General features: G+C 38.8%; 5 protein-coding genes across 40 annotated transcripts in view; 1 reads left to right on the plus strand and 4 right to left on the minus strand.

Moving 5' to 3' along the window:
- The window catches only part of LOC143341438 (uncharacterized), a 228404-nt gene extending 220354 nt beyond the window's left edge, over positions 1 to 8050 (plus strand). For 35 of the 36 annotated variants that reach the window (XM_076764424.1, XM_076764429.1, XM_076764439.1 and 32 more), the window contains 8 exons: positions 172 to 479; positions 609 to 858; positions 920 to 1041; positions 1122 to 1363; positions 1446 to 1569; positions 1643 to 1977; positions 5383 to 5639; positions 5720 to 8050. In XM_076764424.1, the coding sequence (XP_076620539.1) occupies positions 172 to 479; positions 609 to 858; positions 920 to 1041; positions 1122 to 1363; positions 1446 to 1569; positions 1643 to 1977; positions 5383 to 5639; positions 5720 to 5733 (1652 nt within the window). In that variant the 3' untranslated portion in view covers positions 5734 to 8050. Of the gene's footprint in view, positions 1 to 171; positions 480 to 608; positions 859 to 919; positions 1042 to 1121; positions 1364 to 1445; positions 1570 to 1642; positions 1978 to 2200; positions 4163 to 5382; positions 5640 to 5719 lie in introns of those variants that run through there. The other variant, XM_076764409.1, reaches the window with a different exon arrangement.
- A 933-nt stretch (positions 8051 to 8983) lies between these two features.
- Positions 8984 to 10904, minus strand: LOC143341441 (cytochrome P450 9e2-like). The gene has a single exon (XM_076764443.1). The coding sequence runs from the start codon at positions 10773 to 10775 to the stop codon at positions 9267 to 9269; it is 1509 nt and encodes a 502-aa protein (XP_076620558.1). The 5' UTR covers positions 10776 to 10904; the 3' UTR covers positions 8984 to 9266.
- Positions 10905 to 11469: 565 nt separating this feature from the next.
- On the minus strand, positions 11470 to 13591 carry LOC143341440 (cytochrome P450 6j1-like). Its single transcript, XM_076764442.1, has one exon. The coding sequence runs from the start codon at positions 13247 to 13249 to the stop codon at positions 11735 to 11737; it is 1515 nt and encodes a 504-aa protein (XP_076620557.1). The 5' UTR covers positions 13250 to 13591; the 3' UTR covers positions 11470 to 11734.
- A 137-nt stretch (positions 13592 to 13728) lies between these two features.
- Positions 13729 to 15783, minus strand: LOC143341442 (cytochrome P450 6j1-like). The gene has a single exon (XM_076764445.1). The coding sequence runs from the start codon at positions 15407 to 15409 to the stop codon at positions 13901 to 13903; it is 1509 nt and encodes a 502-aa protein (XP_076620560.1). The 5' UTR covers positions 15410 to 15783; the 3' UTR covers positions 13729 to 13900.
- A 137-nt stretch (positions 15784 to 15920) lies between these two features.
- On the minus strand, positions 15921 to 19841 carry LOC143341366 (uncharacterized). Its single transcript, XM_076764253.1, has 2 exons — positions 18289 to 19841; positions 15921 to 17814 (listed from the first exon to the last, which is right to left on the minus strand). Exons 1-2 carry the CDS (start codon positions 19788 to 19790, stop codon positions 16296 to 16298), a joined length of 3021 nt encoding a protein of 1006 aa, XP_076620368.1. The 5' UTR covers positions 19791 to 19841; the 3' UTR covers positions 15921 to 16295.
- Positions 19842 to 19952: the final 111 nt, after the last annotated feature.

The raw sequence follows: 19952 nt of genomic DNA on the forward strand, positions 1-19952 counted from the left end.
GACATTCTCTTAATTGCTTAAAAATTGGTTCAATTTTTATTCGTTATTATCTTTTTCTTTGATTTTTATTAGTTTTTATTATTTCTTTTTCTTTTTTGATTGCACATTCAAATACCGTTTGTATGGAAACGCAAGTTAGTGCGTGTCGCGAATCACGAATTCTCGCCGCAGATCTGTTGGCCGACACGAAGCTGACGAAGGATTCGAAGCCCCCACTGCCAAAGGTCCATAGCACTCCAAAGAAACCTTCCACGCCGAAATCGGCGGACACGAAGAAACCCACGGAGAAACTGATAAAGAACGCCAAGGCGTCCCCGCGAATAACCTCGAAAGCAACGCCACTGCAAAGCCCGAGCGTCGAGAATGAACCGTTCATTCGCGATACCACCGCTGAGATAATAAAACACGAAATCAAGGAAGAGATCAAGTCGGAGGACAAGCACGAAGAGAAGAAAGACCAGGGCACAGAAAAGACACAAGTAATTCATTCTTTTTCCCTGTAACGAGTAATGATGTGACGATCCTAGTCAGAGATAGGCAGAATTCTGTCCGTCTCTGCTTCTGGTTCATAGTTCTGTGTTGCGTCATTTGTCCTTATTTCGTTGCAGCAAGAAATAACTGCGGCGGAACAGAGCACGGAAGAGGTTAAAGAGTCAACTATTATCGAACAATCCAATACCGTATCGGTGTCCAAACAGACGAAAGACGAGACCAATTCGAATCAAGAGATCCAATCCGTCGTACCGCCTCAAGAAACGCCAAAAGTCGCGAGAAAGGATGACAACAAACAGGAGAAGAAGTCGGTCGAAACCGAGGCGAAATCCGAGAACAATTTGGAGGAGCAGGTAGACATGTCAGGTGAGTCGGCGATAAAGTTATCGGCGTTGAATCGGAAACTGACGATCGATTCGTTTTTCAGCCTCGATGATAGCGAAGATCAGGATTACCACCGAGGAGGAGGCTAAGGCAGCCATAGCAGAACGAAGAAGATTGGCCAGAGAGCAGGCGGAACGGGAGGCCGAACTAGAACGCCAACGACAGGTGCGTTGTTAGAGATTCGTTTCATGGAAACGCGTATTGTTCGCGGGGACAAGAGGCTTTACAAGAAAATCTTTTAATAGGAAGAAGAAGCGCGCCTGGAAGCCGAGAGATTGCGCGCCGAAGAAGAGGAGCAACGCCGTTTCGAGGAGGAAACGCTTCGTTTGGCCAACGAGGCTAGAGAGGCTGAAGAACATAGACTGCGATTGGCTATCGAAGAGGCGACGCGTCGCGAGGAGGAAGACAGGCGAAGAAGAGAAGAAGAAGCCCGTCAGAAGCAGGAGAAAGAAGAGAGCGAGCGGAAAGCGAGAGAAGAAGCGGAAAGGTCGGAGAAAATTCTATTGGCATGATTGATTTTCACTTTTTTAACGCTAAAATACCAAGCACGCCATTGCAATATGTTACAGACAACGGATCGAAATGGCTGAGCGTCTGAAAAAAGAAGAAGAGGAAAGACTCGCTAGACGTAAACGCGTCGAGGCGATTATGCTTAGAACTCGCGGGAAAAATCAGAGCAACGCGCCCACTAAGGTACGTTTTTTTGAATTCTTTCTCTGTTCTGTTCGTAAACCCACGTTCACGGTTGTGTTTTTTTATTGTTTAGGGAGAAGGTGGCGATAGCGATAAATTGAAAGAAGACAACAGTCCTAACGATGAAAATAAACCAGCACCGGGTAGCAAAAACGAAGACGTTATGACAGCCAGTCTCATATCCGAAGCGACTCAACAATTCATTAGCGGAGAGCAACGAGCTCATCATACGGAAAACAATACTACAACGGACATTGTGCATAACGGCACACATAGTAATGGCATTAACGAAAGTAAAATTGTATTGGATAATAATCAGGGTAATGTGGAAGGAGAACTGAATGGTCATCATACGAATCACGGAAATGGTATCAACAGTCAATCAATTACATTGGATAATGCCACCGTGTAAGTATACAAATATAAAAATTACAGATTTGTGAAAACATTTACATTAACCGTAAGAGTTACATATTAACATCTACCGAACGCCATACAAAAAGTCCACGATATAACTGGATTTCTCATCGATAATGAAAATACAAAAACAAACAAAAAAAAAATAAAATAAAAAATACTGAAAGATTACATCGAAGAGCATCTCAAAGAATTGTAAGTTCATTTGTTTTAGATCGTTCGACAATAATATACTATATTAATGCCCCTGCAAGACTTTATATCAAACTAGCGTTCTCGACACTGCTGATTCCTCACACATGCGTACTTCCCTGCACTAGGAATTTCAATTAAATTTTTAACATATTCGTTTTGATTTTCGAGGAGCTACAGAGTAAGAAATATTTTTTCATGAACGAAATCGTTCTGATTCAAAAGTCGTACGAATTCCTAATAGATCGTTATTTCTGCCGAATGCATGGTATATATACACGCGATGGTACATCTTATATCTATTAAATGCAATTATAGTTTCTTTCGAAAAAATATGGCTAATAATGTAACTAAAATAATATAAATAATTGCACAGTACTAGCCATTACGTACGTAAAAATGTCGACTGACTTTTCGGATTGTTGGGATAAATATGTAGGGACATATTTCTCACGTAAAATACACGCAAAATGTATATTCCAAGTATATGAAAAAAAATCAGTTTAAATCATGATACACATTACATGTAAAAACTACAGTGTCACGAACGTATATACTAAAACAAAATGACATGAAAGTTGCAATGTTGATGTTTAATGATTCAAACCGGACGTATTTATAAACATATAATGATTTAACGGATACAAAATAACACTCTGTATTTTGAATGATTCAGGGTAATACTCTAGTCATTTATATAATAAAAGCTATTTATAGAATCACGATGAATTGATATACACGCACACACAGTGTGAGCTATAAATAACCGTCTGTGAAGTTTGTAGTAATTACTAGTCTATTTTTAAATCACTGTCTATGGTATCGCTTTTCTTCTACATTTATTCTACAGCATCAGTACAGTTTCAGTATCATTATGTTTTATACCATACTTTCCACGGCTTCAAGTGGAAAGCAAACATGAATGAAATGGCTAGTGTGTGAGCATTGTTTTTCTAATTAATATAAAATAGGATTAGAAAAAGTGCCACATTAATTATTTACATGTATGAATTGTAATGTATGTTTTTTATGCTCAGAATTGGAAAAAAAAGAACACTTTACTAAGAATTCACATTAATTCCTAAACAAAACAATTTAAATGCAAAAAAGTAAAATGCGAAACACGGTAATCCCGTATTTTTATTCTAAAACACGATAATCCCACATTTGTATTCTAAAACATGAAAACGCGTGGTATGCTGAGAATTTATCGTTAATTTGTATATATAATGAATTTTGTTGTTTGAGATGTTTTTTGTGGTACTCGTAAAGCAACAGAAAATTGTATATATAATGAATTTTGTTGTTTGAGATGTTTTTTGTGGTACTCGTAAAGCAACAAAAAATTAAATTTAAAAAAATGTATGTACTATACATAGTTATTTAAAGAACAAAGTTTATTGTGCTTTCCCATGGATTACATTGGAAAGAACTGCCTATAAAATTTATATTAGCTCGGTAGAAATTGCTTTATATTAATATTATTATGCAAACAATTATACGTGTATTGTACATTGCAAAAGTAGTCAGAGCAATGGTTGACAAATATGAAAAGAATATACTGAAAATTATTTACCGCTATTAAAAAATTCACCTAATCGCACGGATATTCTAATAACTAACTAATAAATTATACGAAACATTATGATATCAACGGTAACATATGAGAGGTATGAAGAATGTATATTGTATTGACTATTATACTTATGTATATATATTTTATAATTTATATTTAATCATGTACTAGTTAAAAATATACTATTTTTAGGTAGACCTCTAAAGGAATATTAAAAGATTAAACTTATATGTACGTCGACTCTTTTTAGTAATATATTAATGGTATAAAACATGTAATATTATACGAAGTATGAAAATGTTAAACGACTAACAGAGTTATAGCGTGAAGTACCGATTAATCGATAATAAATTCAGTGTACATAATGTAAAGAAAGATAAATAGCATAAATTTAATGATTCATCTAAACATTTTGTTTTGTAATTTTATCATACAAGCTCATCAAAGATTGATTAATTTACCCCAACTATTATTACTTTTACACGTACTTTTACCGCAACGTGTAATGTATCGTCTTTGGTGAGCTATTACTTTATCTTACCTCCAATTAGTTATTATACAAGCTCGTTATGTATGCCTTAAGTACAGTGTTCATATTGTTATTGCCGATTTTATTATCACCAATGCATGTTGTCAATTGATTGTATCAATATGGTGTGGCTTGTACTTTTCTTTGCTCTACTTTATACATGTTCTTTATGTTTGTGTTGTACATCATCCAGCAGTACGTGTCAACTTACTGTCTACTTTTGCTATGTACTATTTGACCTTCACATATTTTAACGTTACACTTTCGTTATATAATACAAAGATATGTTTCACACAGTCCATTCCACAATTCCTATAGGAAACAACCCATGTCAAAATGAGGCATGAATACTTTACAACGTATTTTATACACGAATGAGAGAAATCCGATATACATAACTAAGCGGATAGACATAATTGCTGTAACCAGATCTCTGTGAACCTGCTGTATGGTAGTATCTTGTACATAAGTTACTTATACGTTACATCTCTAATTTTATCGAGAGAGAAAATTCCTTTGTGTGTCAATTGTGTTTCATATACTGTTTCCTTTATGCCATAGACTTTTACATAAGTTCATGAGCACATATGAACGCTTTTTTATAGCTGCTTTACGGCATTAAAGTAGCTGCCTTTCAAAAAAATATTAGTCAGCAACATAGCGCTGATGCAAGAACGATTACTACGAAGAAAATTTATTGTACAATAAATTTCCACGGCAAGCGTTTGATTTCGAAAATATTTTGCTGTTATAATTTCGTACAAGACAAATGACACGAAGAAAGTGAGCGAAAAGTATATAGTTGTTAATCGTTTATTTCCTTCGTCATTCGTGAAAATTTTTAGATACATTAGATATTCTAAAATTAGCTTCTAAATTAAGAAATTAACAAATTTAGATAGTAACAAATTCTATTATGATATGTATATATTAATTTTAGTAAAATAGTGTTCAAGGTATGATACGTATATAATTTGGCTTAGTCGATTAGTAATTGTAATTTCTTATCACGAAATTACAATACGCTGAAGCCGTAGTTTCTAGTGTTATTCGCCTATTATTTAGTATTTGTATGTTTCCTTTTTGGCTGATTTTATAGCAAACAAAACAACGTGACCAACAACCTGTTAGACCTAACGGAATTCGACTCTCTCAGTAATAGCAGTAGTGGCCCAATACTCGAACTGACATCTAATTTGGCCAACGAAGACACCCTCAACTCGAACCTAAATCCAGCAGCTATACCTTTCACTCCAATGGCCAACCCATACATGCCTACTGCTACTAACGTCAATGTAAATCCGTTCCAGGATTCTTTTATAAACAACAAACCACAAGATAATAGTCAAGTACCAGGTACGTGTATTAATTACTATCGCGATACCTGCATTTATGTGTAAAATGTAAATGTAACGCAACATATTCTTGGTCTGCAGATCTTTTATCATAATGCGCGTATTAAACATTCTGGTGAAAAGGAAGAAGAACAATTGGATCGAAATGCCCTGTTGCTTACAGCAAGCAATATAGGTATATAATCGAAATGACGTCATTTATGAGATAATGTAAATAAGCGCTATCGATGTGTAGAAATGGAGATCTAAGTAGAGAATGGGGGCACTACGTCAAAAAAAGAAAAAAAAAAAATGAAAAGACTACCTTGTCCTTAAACGTTGTCACGAGAAATGTAAAATAATATATAATGTTAATTAATAATATTATGCAAACAGCAAATAGGCACTCAGTCCGTTATAGTATGCTATTAGGATATAAATCTAATGTTTTAGAGGACCTTTAAAGGGAATAAGGCCTGTTTATAACGTAATATGATTTCAAACACGCGTATATATTTTACTGTAACAAATTTCATTAAATTAATTTCACGCATTTTTCGTCCGTACTGTAATGATGTTTTATGTTTTGTGAGTCTTTTATCGAAAATGTAACGAAACGAGATTTTACGATTTTTAAATAGGGAAATCAGTGCATTCGTGATTTGTATACGTGAACGAATGTGTAAAACGGCTTGACAAACATAGCACAAGATTGTGAATTGGTTCGAAAAAAAAAGATGTATCATGCGAAACTGTATCTGCCAAAATGACGTAGGAGGTAAGCTCCAATGATTGTTCTTACATAAGAGATAGTATAATATTACCTTATAGAATTTGAATATAGAAAAGGAATCTATGTATAATCATATCTAGTAAGATCCTTTGCAGATATGATGTAAAAAAAGAAAAAAACCATTTCTTCCATACTACATTTTTGGGGCGTGCGCTCACTAGTCAAGCAATTTTACTGTTTTTATCGTATTTTTTTTTTATTTTTTTTTTTTTTTATAGAAAACACACCTAATATTGGTACTCTAGGTATCCAACTAGATTTTCATTACTGTTATGTTTTCGCGAATCTAACATAAATTTTCTAGCTGTGATGATGACGACGATGAATGAAGACGGCGATTGCTTTGTGAAATAGCCACTGCATACGTTCGCGGAATAAACGAAACGATAGCTATGTTACTTTCTTTGTAAATGATGTTCTGCTAGACTACGATAGTCGGTGAAATGCGAAATCGCCAGTTTACACGTTTCAATACTAAAACAACAGGTTAACGTAATCATGCAAATTCTAGTGAAGAGCTCAGCCTCGCCAGTTATTTCATGGAAATCGAATTCACGGAATTACACGGTCACACTGCGTTATCCAGTGGTGGCTATTCATTATAGTGGTATCATACTCGTATACAGATAGAAAACGATAATTTGAGAAGCCTGATGTTGTTGAGCAATTATTGTAATTGGTGTATAAGTACATGAATTATTTATTACTATTGTGGCATACTATCATAAAATGGGTATCATTTGTGTTTTAACATTTTCTTAACCGCAGGTGCGTGATAATGTCCGACCTGTGTATGGCTATTTGCATCGAGGGTAATAAAGTAATCCGATATTATTTTTATTTTCGAATAACAGAAATAAACGAGAGTCATCGACATGTCTCAAAGGATATCACTGATTTACGAACTCTGTACACCGTTTTTGCTTTTCTTCTTTTTTCTTGTGTTCGTGCTACATGTGAGATATTACGAGTTTCCCTGTTATCTTTCTACGTATATTTAATATCGCGAACGATCTGATGAAATTCGCCGCGGCATACTTGCTACCGGTTCTTTTCTTCGAAAACTGTTTAATTTAAGGTCGTCGAGCATACATGTATGTAACACCGCAGTGTTTCATGTCGCAAATTGTTTCTGTCGCACGAAACCTGTCAACTAACGTTTGAACGAGTACGAATGCGCGTTTCTTTTTGTTTTTCCTTGAAAATTGTAGCACACTGTTGTACAGATGCATACGATCCTAAGACATTCTGATCGCCTAAGGCTTTTTCGAGCGCGTAGTCACGGTACCGACAAGGGAATTCGAATCCGTCTTACGTAATTTTGACGATATACTCCGAGAATGATTATTTTTCACTATAAAAGTACGACGTTGCTTTTCACGACAAAAGTATGCAATGACTATGTATCGTGTTTATTTATTCAAACTGCTCTATTCGGTCTAACTAAAACTATTCTATAAGGACACGTAATTAATAATAACTATAAGAATAATAACAATAATAATAATCTCAATACATACGAAAGAATGTTTCTAAACAATACAAATACTGAGAACGCTAAATATCATCAGTCACGTCTAAAGATACTTCGTATTGTATAAATGCTTGTATGTAATAAATACTTAATATTAAAAATAAAAGAGATATCATTTAATAAACCTCCTAAAGTGCTATTTCACTTTTCGTCGTGTTATTTGCGAAACGGTGTATCCGGTCACAGTTTGAATATTTTCGTTCCCAAAGAAGTCACAAACTACAATAATACTAGAGCACGCATATAATGTATTCTTGTATTCGTCGCTGCGGCAACACGAATAACATCTATTTTCATTTGAAACTGTAAGAAATAGTTGGGCTACGGTGCAATGGGTGTCGAAAGCAACAGGGTATAAAATATGAAGTACCTAAGAGCGCGTTTCACGGATACGGTTGGTCTCTTAGGTGCCACACTCGTAAAAAGTAATGCTCACCTCTGCGAAAATTTTCCGTCAACCCTGTTCTAGACGTCCGACCGAGACTCTTTCCGCGTTGGTTACGATTGTGTTTCGTAGGAAAACGTATTCATCTCCTTCGAAATTTACTAGCACCTCTTTCTTTTTTCTATTATTCACGTACGTCTCCGAGACTCTCGTTCGTCAACGTCTCTTGGGCGTTCTGTTACCCCTTTGGGTCTTTCTTACTTTCCGTTTATACGCTGAAACGCGAAACACTCTTTCTAGGCAAAGCGTACGGTTCGCCTCAATTTCAAAACCTACTTCGAGCTTGCACGCCTCGTGCAAGAGTCGGAAAGCATTCAGCGTTGAATCATAAGGGAATTTATACTCCAATTAAAAATATTACACTCTGCCATGAGAAAATTTAAGAGAACGTGTGCTCCGTGTATGGAGTGGTTTAAGGAAAGAACAGAATTATTAAGTATCAAAGAAATCCAGCTCAGTACCCTCTTGTAAACCAATCACCTGAATAACTTGCTGGCAAGATTGTTCAATTGATTAAGAAAATGTAACTTTAAATTATTACTATTATTACTGCAGGTAAAAAGAACTAAATAAATTCACCTTGCGTAGATCGTCTACATTTTATATTTAATTTTTTATTTTTTTAGTTGGATGGTTAATAGGTACACAAATACAGAAAAGAGTATAGGGATTATAAAAGGATGTGAATGAAAAATGATACGAATAAGACTTATATAAGTAACCGAAGTATTTAAAATTATTTTATTGTGCAACACCCACATAACGTAGTTTAGTTCCGAGTTGTTTTCCTTATGTTACGTAATCAGTTTGTTTCTCTGTCTCAGTAAATTAAGATTGAGTTTAAAGTACATATTACTATTTTTGCAGTCCTTGGTTGTTAAATTTTTGAAATCTTCACCCACAAGCCACCGATTGGGGAAGTTAGGAAATGAGCTGACGATAACCGTAAAGGAAGCTGCGTTTTCGGCGACAGCTCGAGTTTGTAGCCACGCAGCAAAGTTGCCAAGCAAGCCTTCATCTGCAAAACTGCCATTCTCATGCCAACGCACATCCTTGGACCTTCCCCGAAAGGTAAAAAGGTCATTTTATCGATGCTCTGCTTCCTGTCGCTGTCAAATCGTTCTGGATCGAATACTTCCGGGTTGGTCCAGTACTTGGGATCTAGGTGCAGCCCATGAATAGGTACAATGACCTCTGTTCCAGGCTTTACTCGGCAACGCAGTCCATCCGATCCTTCGAACTCGAATTCTTGGGTACACAGCTTGGTAAGGAAACCCACAGCTGGATACGTTCTCTGCGACTCGCTCATCACTTTATCCATGTATGTCATTTCTTTCAGACCGTCGTAGGTCAAGGTACCGCCGTGTTTGGCAATCGTGGACGTAACTTCGTCCCTCAACTTCTCTTGGATGTCCTGATGAACCGCCAATTGATAACCGACGAAACTGAGCGTGATGCTGGACGTTTCGTATCCATCGACGAAGAATGAAAGCGCGTCAGCCGTGAGAATTTCTTGATTCATCTTTTTCCCTTCGTCCTTCTCGAGTTCGATCATCGTTTGAAGGAAGTCGTTCCTCGGTATCTGCGATTCTCGTCTAATCTTCAAATTCTCCGCGATAACTTGTCTTATAAATCTGACCAATTTTCTCGGCACAAAGGGAACCCTAAGAATTTTACCGAGCACAGGCATGAAAAAGAAAATCATAACCACAAATCCGTTCGCTAAATTCGGCTGGACCATAAGTTTGCCCATCTCGTCGAAGGATCCTGGATGCGGTTTATCCTCGAAACAGTGACCCTCGATGCCTAAGCCAGCGTTCGCGACAACTTCGCCCGTGTATCTCGAAAACAAAGACTTCAGTTCGACTTCGAACGTCTTCCCCGACTTCAAATGTTTGTCCAGAAAGTCCTCGAGTTTCTTGCACACTCCGGTCACAGCCACGAAAAGGATTTTCAATCTCTTGCCGGAGAACGCGTACGTCAATCGTTTTCTCGCGGCCATCCACACCTCGCCGTAATTGAAAAATGGATTCGCGGATGCTAGAGGATCCAGGTCAGGATCGACTTTCAACCCATTCTCGTGGAAGCTTGGAAGATCAGTCTGCAAGATGGTCTTCACTAATTGTGGTTCACGAACCATTAATACTGGAGTTGTAATTTTGTAATATCCAACCATACTGCTATTGTTAGCTTCATTGTAGATCCTGCGAACTACCTCCGATATACTAGTCTTCAAACTCACTACTGGCCATACGTGACCCAACGTCGGTACCAATCCCTTCGCAGTCGGTACTCCGTGTCTCTTCCAAAAACTGTATTTGTTTATTAAGTAGACCACAAATATGGCTAACGCCCCCACAACGAGAGTCAGAGTGGCAGACGCCATTCTTTTGCTCTTTTATGAAGCGGTTCGCACGGTCGATGCTGTTACGTACTGCTGCCGACGACTACCCATTAACGAATGATTGCGATAAATGAATAGAACATGTACGTACAGTGTTGTACTAATAAATGCATCAGTTTATGCGAGATCCAATGACGTCGGCGTCCAGAATCGAATCGCATGTGTCATCGTTTCGCCTGCCTTCGTGCAACGCATACTAACAATATACAGTGTAGCATTATTTCTACGACGATCTGTGTTGTGTTAATGTCGGACACTGGAAATTTTTACAAGAACAAAACAACACCAAGCAGTGGGAGAAACAGAGAGATACACCAAAATAGAATGAGGTCAGTTAAAAGGCAACAAATGTTGCTAAAAAAATTGATTCCTGTTATTAAATACAAAAGTTGTTCTGTAAAGAATGGAGTGAATATTCATCAAGTGTCCTTCATTTTTTTCACGGAGTGTACAAAATACAAGAGACTTTCGTAATAGAATCAGCAACTACACATCATTACGCCCATGCAGATCAAATTGACCTTGCGATCATTTATAGAGTTCTCTATTTCTATGCTTTGTACGTGGTAAGCGAAACTGGTTTCCATCATGATGTTGCGATTCGTTTCCTGTTACGACGTTTGCAGTTACTGCAAACATTACATGAATTTCCTTAATGATTACTACTGAGATAACATTTTTTAATTATTCTGGTTGTACAATGGTTTATTAAAAAAGAATAATCGAAACATATTACAAGAGAAGATGCAGAAATTGTTGTACGAACTGCAGTATGGAACGATACTAATGGAAATTGTTGGAAAATTACTATAGTGAATATTTCCACGACATTGTACGAGGAAAGAATCATTTTGTGTTAGGTTTTAATAAATTTTATATCTTTAATATACATATATGTTTAATAAACAAAATTATTCAAATAATGGCTAACTCTGATAGAGTCACTTTTCAATTTTAGAAATATACACCCACAAACCACCGACTGGCGCAGTCAAGAAGTGTGACGCGGATAATTTTAAAGGTAATTGCGTCCTTGATGATAGCTTGAGTTTGTAGCCTCGCATCAAAGTTGCCAAACAAGCCTTCATCTGCAAAACTGCCATTCTCATGCCAACGCACATCCTTGGACCTTCCCCGAAAGGTAAAAAGGTCATTTTCTCGATGCTCTGCTTCCTGTCGCTGTCAAATCGATCTGGATCGAAAACTTCTGGATCTGACCAGTATTTTGGGTCTACGTGCAAGGAATTAATAGGTATGTAGAGCTCTGTTCCAGGTTTAACTCGACAACACAGCCCATCCGAACCTTGGAGTTCAAATTCTTCCGTGCATGTTTTGGTCAGATTACCAACGGTTGGATAAATTCGTTGCGACTCGTTGATCACTTGATCCATGTAAGTCATTTCCTTCAGAGCGTCGAACGTTAACGTACCATCGTGTTTGGCAATTGTAGATAGAACTTCGTCCCTTAATCTCTGCTGAACGTCCTGATGAACCGCCAGTTGATACCCAACGAAGCTGAGCGTGATGCTGGACGTTTCGAAACCGTCCAGGAAGAAAGAAAGGGCGTCGCTCGCGAGAACTTCTTCGTCCAATGCTTCTCCTTCAGTCTTTTCGAGGTTGATCATCACCTGGAGGAAATCGTTCCTCGGTGTTGCTGATTTTCGTCTGAGTTCCAAGTTTTCCGAGATAATTCGCCTTATCCATTTATCCACCCTCTTCGGCAGAAAGGATATTCTCAATATTTTACTGAGCAAAGGTACGAAGAAAATAATAGTATTTGCAATTGCGTTCATGAAACTCGGCTCCAATATCGATCTGCCGATCTTATCGAACGATTCGGGATGCGGATTATCCTCGAAGCAGTAACCCTCCATGCCACAACCAGCGTTCGCCACAACTTCGCCCGTAAATTTTGAAAACAAAGACTTCAGTTCGACTTCGTAATTGTTGTTTGATTTCAGGCGTCTCTCCAGAAAATCCTCCAGTTTCTTGCACACTCCGTGTACAGCCACGAAAAGCATTTTCAATCTGCCGCTGGAAAATGCGTAGGTTAATCGTTTTCTTCCGACCGCCCACGCTTCACCGCTGTTGAAAAACGGATTTTTAGACAGCAGAGGATCCAAGTCAAAATCAATTTTCACCTTGTTCAGGTGGAAGTTCGAAAAATTATTCAGCATAATGGTCTTCACTAACTGTGGCTCGCGGATCAATAGTGCCGGAGTTGTCATTATGTAGAATCCAGTCATACTGGAATTTTCTGCGTCTCTGTACATATTTTGCAACAATTGCGACGCGTTTACTCTCAGAGTTAATACTGGCAAAAAGTGTCCCAGCCATGGTACCCAACCTTTCACGGTCGGAACTCCACGTCTCTTCCAATAACTGTATTTGTTTATCAAATGGACAACCAATAGAACTAAAGCCCCCAGAACAAACGTTAAACAAGTAGAAGCCATTGTACTTTTACTGTGCGAAGCAGCCCGTACGTGCGATGCTATCAGAGAACTTCGTCGATGATTACTGCATTCGTAGTCTCGCTCTTACCATGAGCAATTGATACATTATATCTGTATATTCTTACCCATACTGATAACTGTATCAGTAAAGTGCATCTCAAGGGCGCACGTCATGAAATTTAAATTGAACATGTTATCGTTCGTACAATTGGTCGTCTGCTTGATCATTGCGTATAAGTAATATTTCACAATAACATTGGTATTAATTTCGTTACCATTATTTCATTATTTCGTCAAAATTTCTAAGAAATGTATTTTAATTTCCTTTAATTTTTCTAAATAGATTCTATCAATTATGTGCTAGGAACCGAAAATAAGACAAACTCAATCATTTATCATCTGCTTTCTGGATAGACATCTGAAATCTGATGGGACCACTAATTCAGTTTCAACGTGACATTACGAAAATACAAACAATGTATACGCAAATATTAATTTATTGGACTGACAACTATAGAATTGATTATATTTAAACATACATTGGTATTCTGAAAATATTGCACGAATGTTGTTTGATATAATGTACATCGTAAAATGAATGTTATTACAACAGAAGTTTTATTTCCACAGGTATACCAAAGCAGACACCTCTTAAATCTTTGAAATATTCACCCACAAGCCACCGACTGCCGCAGACAAGAAGTGTGACGCAGATAATTTTAAAGGTAATTGCGTCTTTGGCGATAGCTCGAGTTTGTAGCCTCGCATCAAAGTTGCCAAACAAGCCTTCATCTGCAAAATTGCCATTCTCATGCCAACGCACATCCGTGGACCTTCCCCGAAAGGTAAAAAGGTCATTTTCTCGATGCTCTGCTTTCTGTCTTCGCTAAATCGATCTGGATCAAAAACTTCTGGATCTGACCAGTATTTTGGGTCTACGTGCAAGGCATAGATGGGTATATGGATCTCTGTTCCAGGTTCTACTCGACAACACAATCCATCCGAACCTTGGAGTTCAAATTCTTCCGTGCATCTCTTGGTCAGAGCACCAGCGGCTGGATAAATTCGTTGCGACTCGTTGATCACTTGATCCATGTAAGTCATTTCCTTCAGAGCGTCGAACGTTAACGTACCATCGTGTTTGGCAATTGTAGATAGAACTTCGTCCCTTAATCTCTGCTGAACGTCCTGATGAACCGCCAGTTGATATCCAACGAAGCTGAGCGTGATGCTGGACGTTTCGAAACCGTCCAGGAAGAAAGAAAGGGCGTCGCTCGCGAGAACTTCTTCGTCCAATGCTTCTCCTTCAGTCTTTTCGAGGTTGATCATCACCTGGAGGAAATCGTTCCTCGGTGTTGCTGATTTTCGTCTGAGTTCCAAGTTTTCCGAGATAATTCGCCTTATCCATTTGTCCACCCTCTTCGGCAGAAAGGATATTCTCAATATTTTACTGAGAAAAGGTATAAAGAAATTAATAGTATTTGTAATTCCGTTTATTAAAGTCGGCTCCATTATCGACCTGCCGATCTTATCGAACGATTCGGGATGCGGTTTGTCCTCGAAGCAGAAACCCTCTATGCCGAAACCAGCGTTCGCCACAACTTCGCCCGTAAATTTTGAAAACAAAGACTTCAGTTCGACTTCGTAGGCGTTATTCGACATCAAACGTCTCTCCAGAAAATCCTCCAGTTTCTTGCACACTCCGTGTACAGCCACGAAAAGCATTTTCAATCTACCGCTGGAAAATGCGTAGGTCAATCGTTTTCTTCCGTTTGCCCACACTTCACCGCTGTTGAAAAACGGGTTTCTGGCTGCCAGAGGATCCAAATCGGGTTGAATTTTCGTAGCGTTCTCGTGGAAACTCGAAAAGTTATTCTGCATAATGGTCTTCACTAACTGTGGGTCGCGGATCAATAGCACGGGAGTTGTCATTATGTAGAATCCAGTCATACTATAATTTTTAGCGTCTCTGTACATATCTTGCAACAACTGCGACGCATTTACTCTCAGAGTTAATACTGGCAAAAAGTGTCCCAGCCATGGTACCCATCCTTTCACAGTCGGAACTCCACGTCTCTTCCAATAACTGTATTTGTTTATCAAATGGACAACCAATAGAACTAAAGCCCCCAGAACAAATGTTAAACAAGTAGAAGCCATTATTCTTTTACTGAACGGAGCAACCCGTATGTGCGATGCTCTCACAGACCTTCGTCGACGATTACTGCATTCGTAGTCTCACTCTTACCATGAGCAATTGATACAGTATATGTATATATTTGCACCACTACTGATGACTCTATCAGTAAAGCGGAATTCGAGGGAGCACGTGATAAAGTTTAAATTACGCATGTTATCGTTCGTACAACTAGTAATTAGATTGCCGGTTGCTTACCATTAATGTTTCTCACTGACATTGATATTAACTGCATCATCGTTGTATTATTTTTAAAAATTCATATAAAGTTTATCCTCAGAAAGGAACTGTACATCTATAGTATAGTGAGTGTGTCCGAATCTGTGCCTGGAAATTAAGTAATTCTTAAATAGCCATTTATTGTGTCTTTTTCTAAAAATAAGTTTCTACACAGTCAAATTGTGAAGTGTTACGTATAAAATTTGCAATAACAGAAGTTAGAAATTAGTGATAAAAGGCGTTTATCTTCAGAACTTTCTGTATAACATAAATTCTTTTATTCAATTTCAACATGACATTACGAAAATACACACGATGTTTACGCAAATATTAATTTATTAGATTGACAACCAACTGCTGGTCTGATTATATTTAAACATACATTGGTACATTCTTTTACAATATAACATTCACATTTATCATATTTACACGTCATTTATCACATTGCTTTATCAATCGTGGCGAAATAACAGCAGCTCTCAATCTTAATAAAACGCCAAGCTGATATTGCATCAATCTTGAATCATTCTTAGATAATATCAAATCGTAGTCGTAAACGAGACGCATTTCTAACAATTTGAATATATCATGAATATTCTATTTCCATAGTTATGCATAGAGAGACACCTTTTAAATTTTAGAAATATGCACCCATAAACCACCGACTGGCGAAGACAAGAAGTGTGTCGCAGATAATTTTAAAGGTAATCGCGTCTTTGGCGATAGCTCGAGTTTGTAGCCTCGCATTAAAGTTGCCAAACAAACTTTCATTTGTAAAAGTGCCATTCTCATGCCGACGCACATTCTTGGACCTTCACCGAAAGGAAGGAACGTCATTTTCTCGATGCTCTGCTTCCTGTCGTTGTCGAATCGATCTGGGTCGAAAACTTCTGGATCGATCCAATACTTAGGATCCAGATGCATCCCGTGGTTAGGTATAACGACTTCTGTTCCAGGCTTCACTCGACAACGTAATCCATCCGATCCTGCGAGCTCGAATTCCTCCGTGCAGATTTTTGACATGAAGCCTAAAGCGGGATAACATCTTTGCGATTCGCTGATGACTTGGTCCATATACGTCATTTCTTTCAAACCATCGAAAGTCAACACACCGTTATGCTTGGCAATGTTGGATCTAACTTCTTCCCTCAATTTTTCTTGAACATCCTGATGAGCCGCCAATTGGTACCCAATGAAGCAGAGGGTTATGCTGGACGTTTCGTATCCATCGACGAAGAAAGAAAACGCGTGAGACGCGAGGACTTCTTCGTCCAGCTTCCTATTTTCTGCCTTGTCGAGATCGATCATCAGTTGAAGAAAATCGTTCATTGGCGTCGTAGACTTTTGTCTCATAGCCACGTTCTCCGTGATGATTTGCCTTATGAATCTATCCACTTTCTTCGATACAAAGGGAACCTTTAATATCTTGTTTATGGTGGGCGCGAAGAATGTAATAGCACTCATAATCCCGTTCATCATGCTCGGTTCGAATATCTCTATTCCCATCTCATAGAAGGATCCTGGATGCGTTTTGTCCTCGAAACAATAACCCTCGATGCCCAGACCGAAATTCGCGACAACTTCTCCGGTGAATCTCGAAAATAAAGACTTCAGTTCGACTTCGTACTTGTTACTTGATTTCAAACGTTTGTCCAAGAAATTTTCAAATTTCGTGCTCACTACTTTCACAGCCTCGAAAAGGACTTTCAATCTCATGCTGGAGAAAGCGTACGTTATGCGTTTTCTTCCAAACGACCACATGTCACCGTAACAGAAAAACGGGTTCTTGCTTATCAGAGGATCCAACTCGGGGTCGATCGACCACCCGTTCTGGTGGAAGTTCCCGAAGTTGGTCTGCAGAATAGTTTTGGTTAATTGCGGCTCACGAACCATTAGCACCGGTTTTGTTAGTTTGTAGAATCCAACCATGCTGCAATTTTTAGAGTCGTTGTATAACTTGCGAGTCCACTCCGACATACTACACTTGAGCGTTATTACCGGCAACAAATGACCCAGTAACGGTATAAATCCTTTCGCAATCGGAATTCCATGCTTTTTCCAATAACTGTATTTATTTATCAGGTAGAATATCAGCAGGCTTAACGCCCCCGCGACGAGCGTAAAATACGTGCAATCCATTCTGTCCGTTCTTTACTGAATAGACTGCGGGCGTTGGAGCTGCAATGTAGCTGGCTGCCTGTTTCGATGACTACTGAGCGCATAAACCAGTATTCGCGTTACTTTACTGACGCCTCGTGAACGACATACAAAAAGTTCAAGGCATTGTACCATGCAATCTCAGTAAGTGATTATACGCACACGTAAATTCTCAACGATCATTTTTGCCTTGATTCATTACACTATCACCCATAAATAACAATTGAAATAACCAGCCTTAAAATGCGTTTCTACACATGCCACTCTTCATTGATGCCCCTATCTAAGTGACTGTTATTATCTTGTCAAACGGTATTATATGAACTGTTGAAATTATAATTCATTCGGTAGAATAATCTTCTCGAAGAGGTGACCTTTTACCGAAGATACGTTAGTGCATCGTGCAATTAGAAAATATTATTGTCACGCGTATCGTAAAATTAATATTAATAAAAATTCTCAGATTCTCGAAATGTGAGCCCATAAACCACCGACTGGCGCGGACATGAAATGAACCGGCGTTAATTTTAAGGGAAGCTGCGTTTTTGACGACAGCTCGAGTTTGTAGCTACGCAGCAAAGTTGTCAAGCAAGCCTTCATCTGCAAAACTGCTATTCTCATGCCAACGCACATCCTTGGACCTTCTCCGAAAGGTAAAAAGGCCATTTTCTCGATGCTTTGCTTCTTGTCTTCGCTAAATCGATCCGGATCGAAAAGTTCCGGATCGATCCAGTACTGGGGATCCAGATGCAACGCGTGGCTAGGTATAACGACTTCTGTTCCAGGTTTCACTCGACAGCACAGTCCATCCGATCCTTTGAGCTCGAATTCCTCCGTACAGATTTTGGACAAGATGCCCAAAGCAGGATAACACCTCTGCGATTCGTTCATCACTTGATCCATGTACGTCATCTCCTTCAAACCATCGTACGTCAATTTACCGTCGTACTTGGCGATGGTCGACCTGATTTCCTCCCTCAATTTCTCTTGAACGTCCGGATGAACCGCCAATTGATACCCGATGAAACTGAGCGTGATGCTGGACGTTTCGTACCCGTCGAAGAAGAAAGAAAACGCGTGAGCCGCGAGCGCCTCTTCGTCCAGCTTCCTATTTTCTGCCTTGTCGAGATCGATCATCACTTGGAGGAAATCGTTCCTGGGTGTCGTTTCGTTTCGTCTGGACTGCAGGTTTTCCGAGATGACGTGCCTGAAGAACCCGTCCACTTTTTTCGGCACAAAGCCAACCCTTAATATGTTGTTGAGCGTGTTTACGAAGAATATGATAGCATTTGCGATTCCGTTCTTCAAGCTCAGATTGAAGAGGGATTTGCCAATCTCGTCGAAGGACCCAGAGTGCGGCTTATCCTCGAAACAAAAACCTTCTACGCCTAAACCAGCGTTCGCTACAACTTCGCCCGTGAATCTTGAAAACAAAGACTTCAGCTCGACTTCGTAGTTGTTGTTCGACTCCACTTGCCTCTCCAGATACTTCTCGAGTTTCTTGCACACACCGCTAACAGCCTCGTAGAGGATTTTCAATCTCATGCTCGAAAAAGCGTAGGTTAACCGTTTTCTTCCCGTCGACCAGACGTCACCGTAACAGAAAAACGGGTTCTTCGCTAGCAAAGGGTCTATGTCCGGTTGAATTTTCCATCCGTTCTCGTGAAAGCTCGAAAAGTTGCTCTGTAAGACTGTTTTCACTAACTGCGGATCGCGTATTAGGAGTACCGGAGACGTTATCTTGTACAATCCAATCATGCTACAGTTTTTGGCGTCTTCGTATATCTTACGATTGAGCTCCGAGAAGCTTGACTTGATAGTCATCAGCGGTAACGAATGACCCAGTAATGGTATCAACCCTTTGGCAGTTGGAATTCCCTGTCTCTTCCAATAAGTATACTTGTTTATCAAATAGAGAACAAATAGGGCGAGTGCGCCTACAAAGAGCGTCAAATACGCGGAAGCCATTCTTTCTTCCTTCGAAGAAGCTCTTAGAAACTGTCGCGTTTTAATATGCGTCGCATTATAAACTACGTATAGTAAACATCGGAAAAACGATAAGCATATCAATGTTCAGTAAATCAAATTGTCATTCTGCGAGTGAGTGTTCTTGCACAATAAATAGTTACT

Source organism: Colletes latitarsis, chromosome 4 (assembly GCF_051014445.1).
Source record: "Colletes latitarsis isolate SP2378_abdomen chromosome 4, iyColLati1, whole genome shotgun sequence".
Lineage (NCBI taxonomy): Eukaryota > Metazoa > Arthropoda > Insecta > Hymenoptera > Colletidae > Colletes > Colletes latitarsis.

Coding starts and splice junctions, on each gene's coding strand:
- LOC143341441 (XM_076764443.1), bottom strand. CDS start 10,775: ATGGCGTCTGCCACTCTGACTCTCGTTGTGGGGGCGTTAGCCATATTT.
- LOC143341440 (XM_076764442.1), bottom strand. CDS start 13,249: ATGGCTTCTACTTGTTTAACGTTTGTTCTGGGGGCTTTAGTTCTATTG.
- LOC143341442 (XM_076764445.1), bottom strand. CDS start 15,409: ATGGCTTCTACTTGTTTAACATTTGTTCTGGGGGCTTTAGTTCTATTG.
- LOC143341366 (XM_076764253.1), bottom strand. CDS start 19,790: ATGGCTTCCGCGTATTTGACGCTCTTTGTAGGCGCACTCGCCCTATTT. Junction 17,815..18,288: donor TTATGGGCTCACATTTCGAG/AATCTGAGAATT, acceptor TATTCAGTAAAG/AACGGACAGAATGGATTGCA.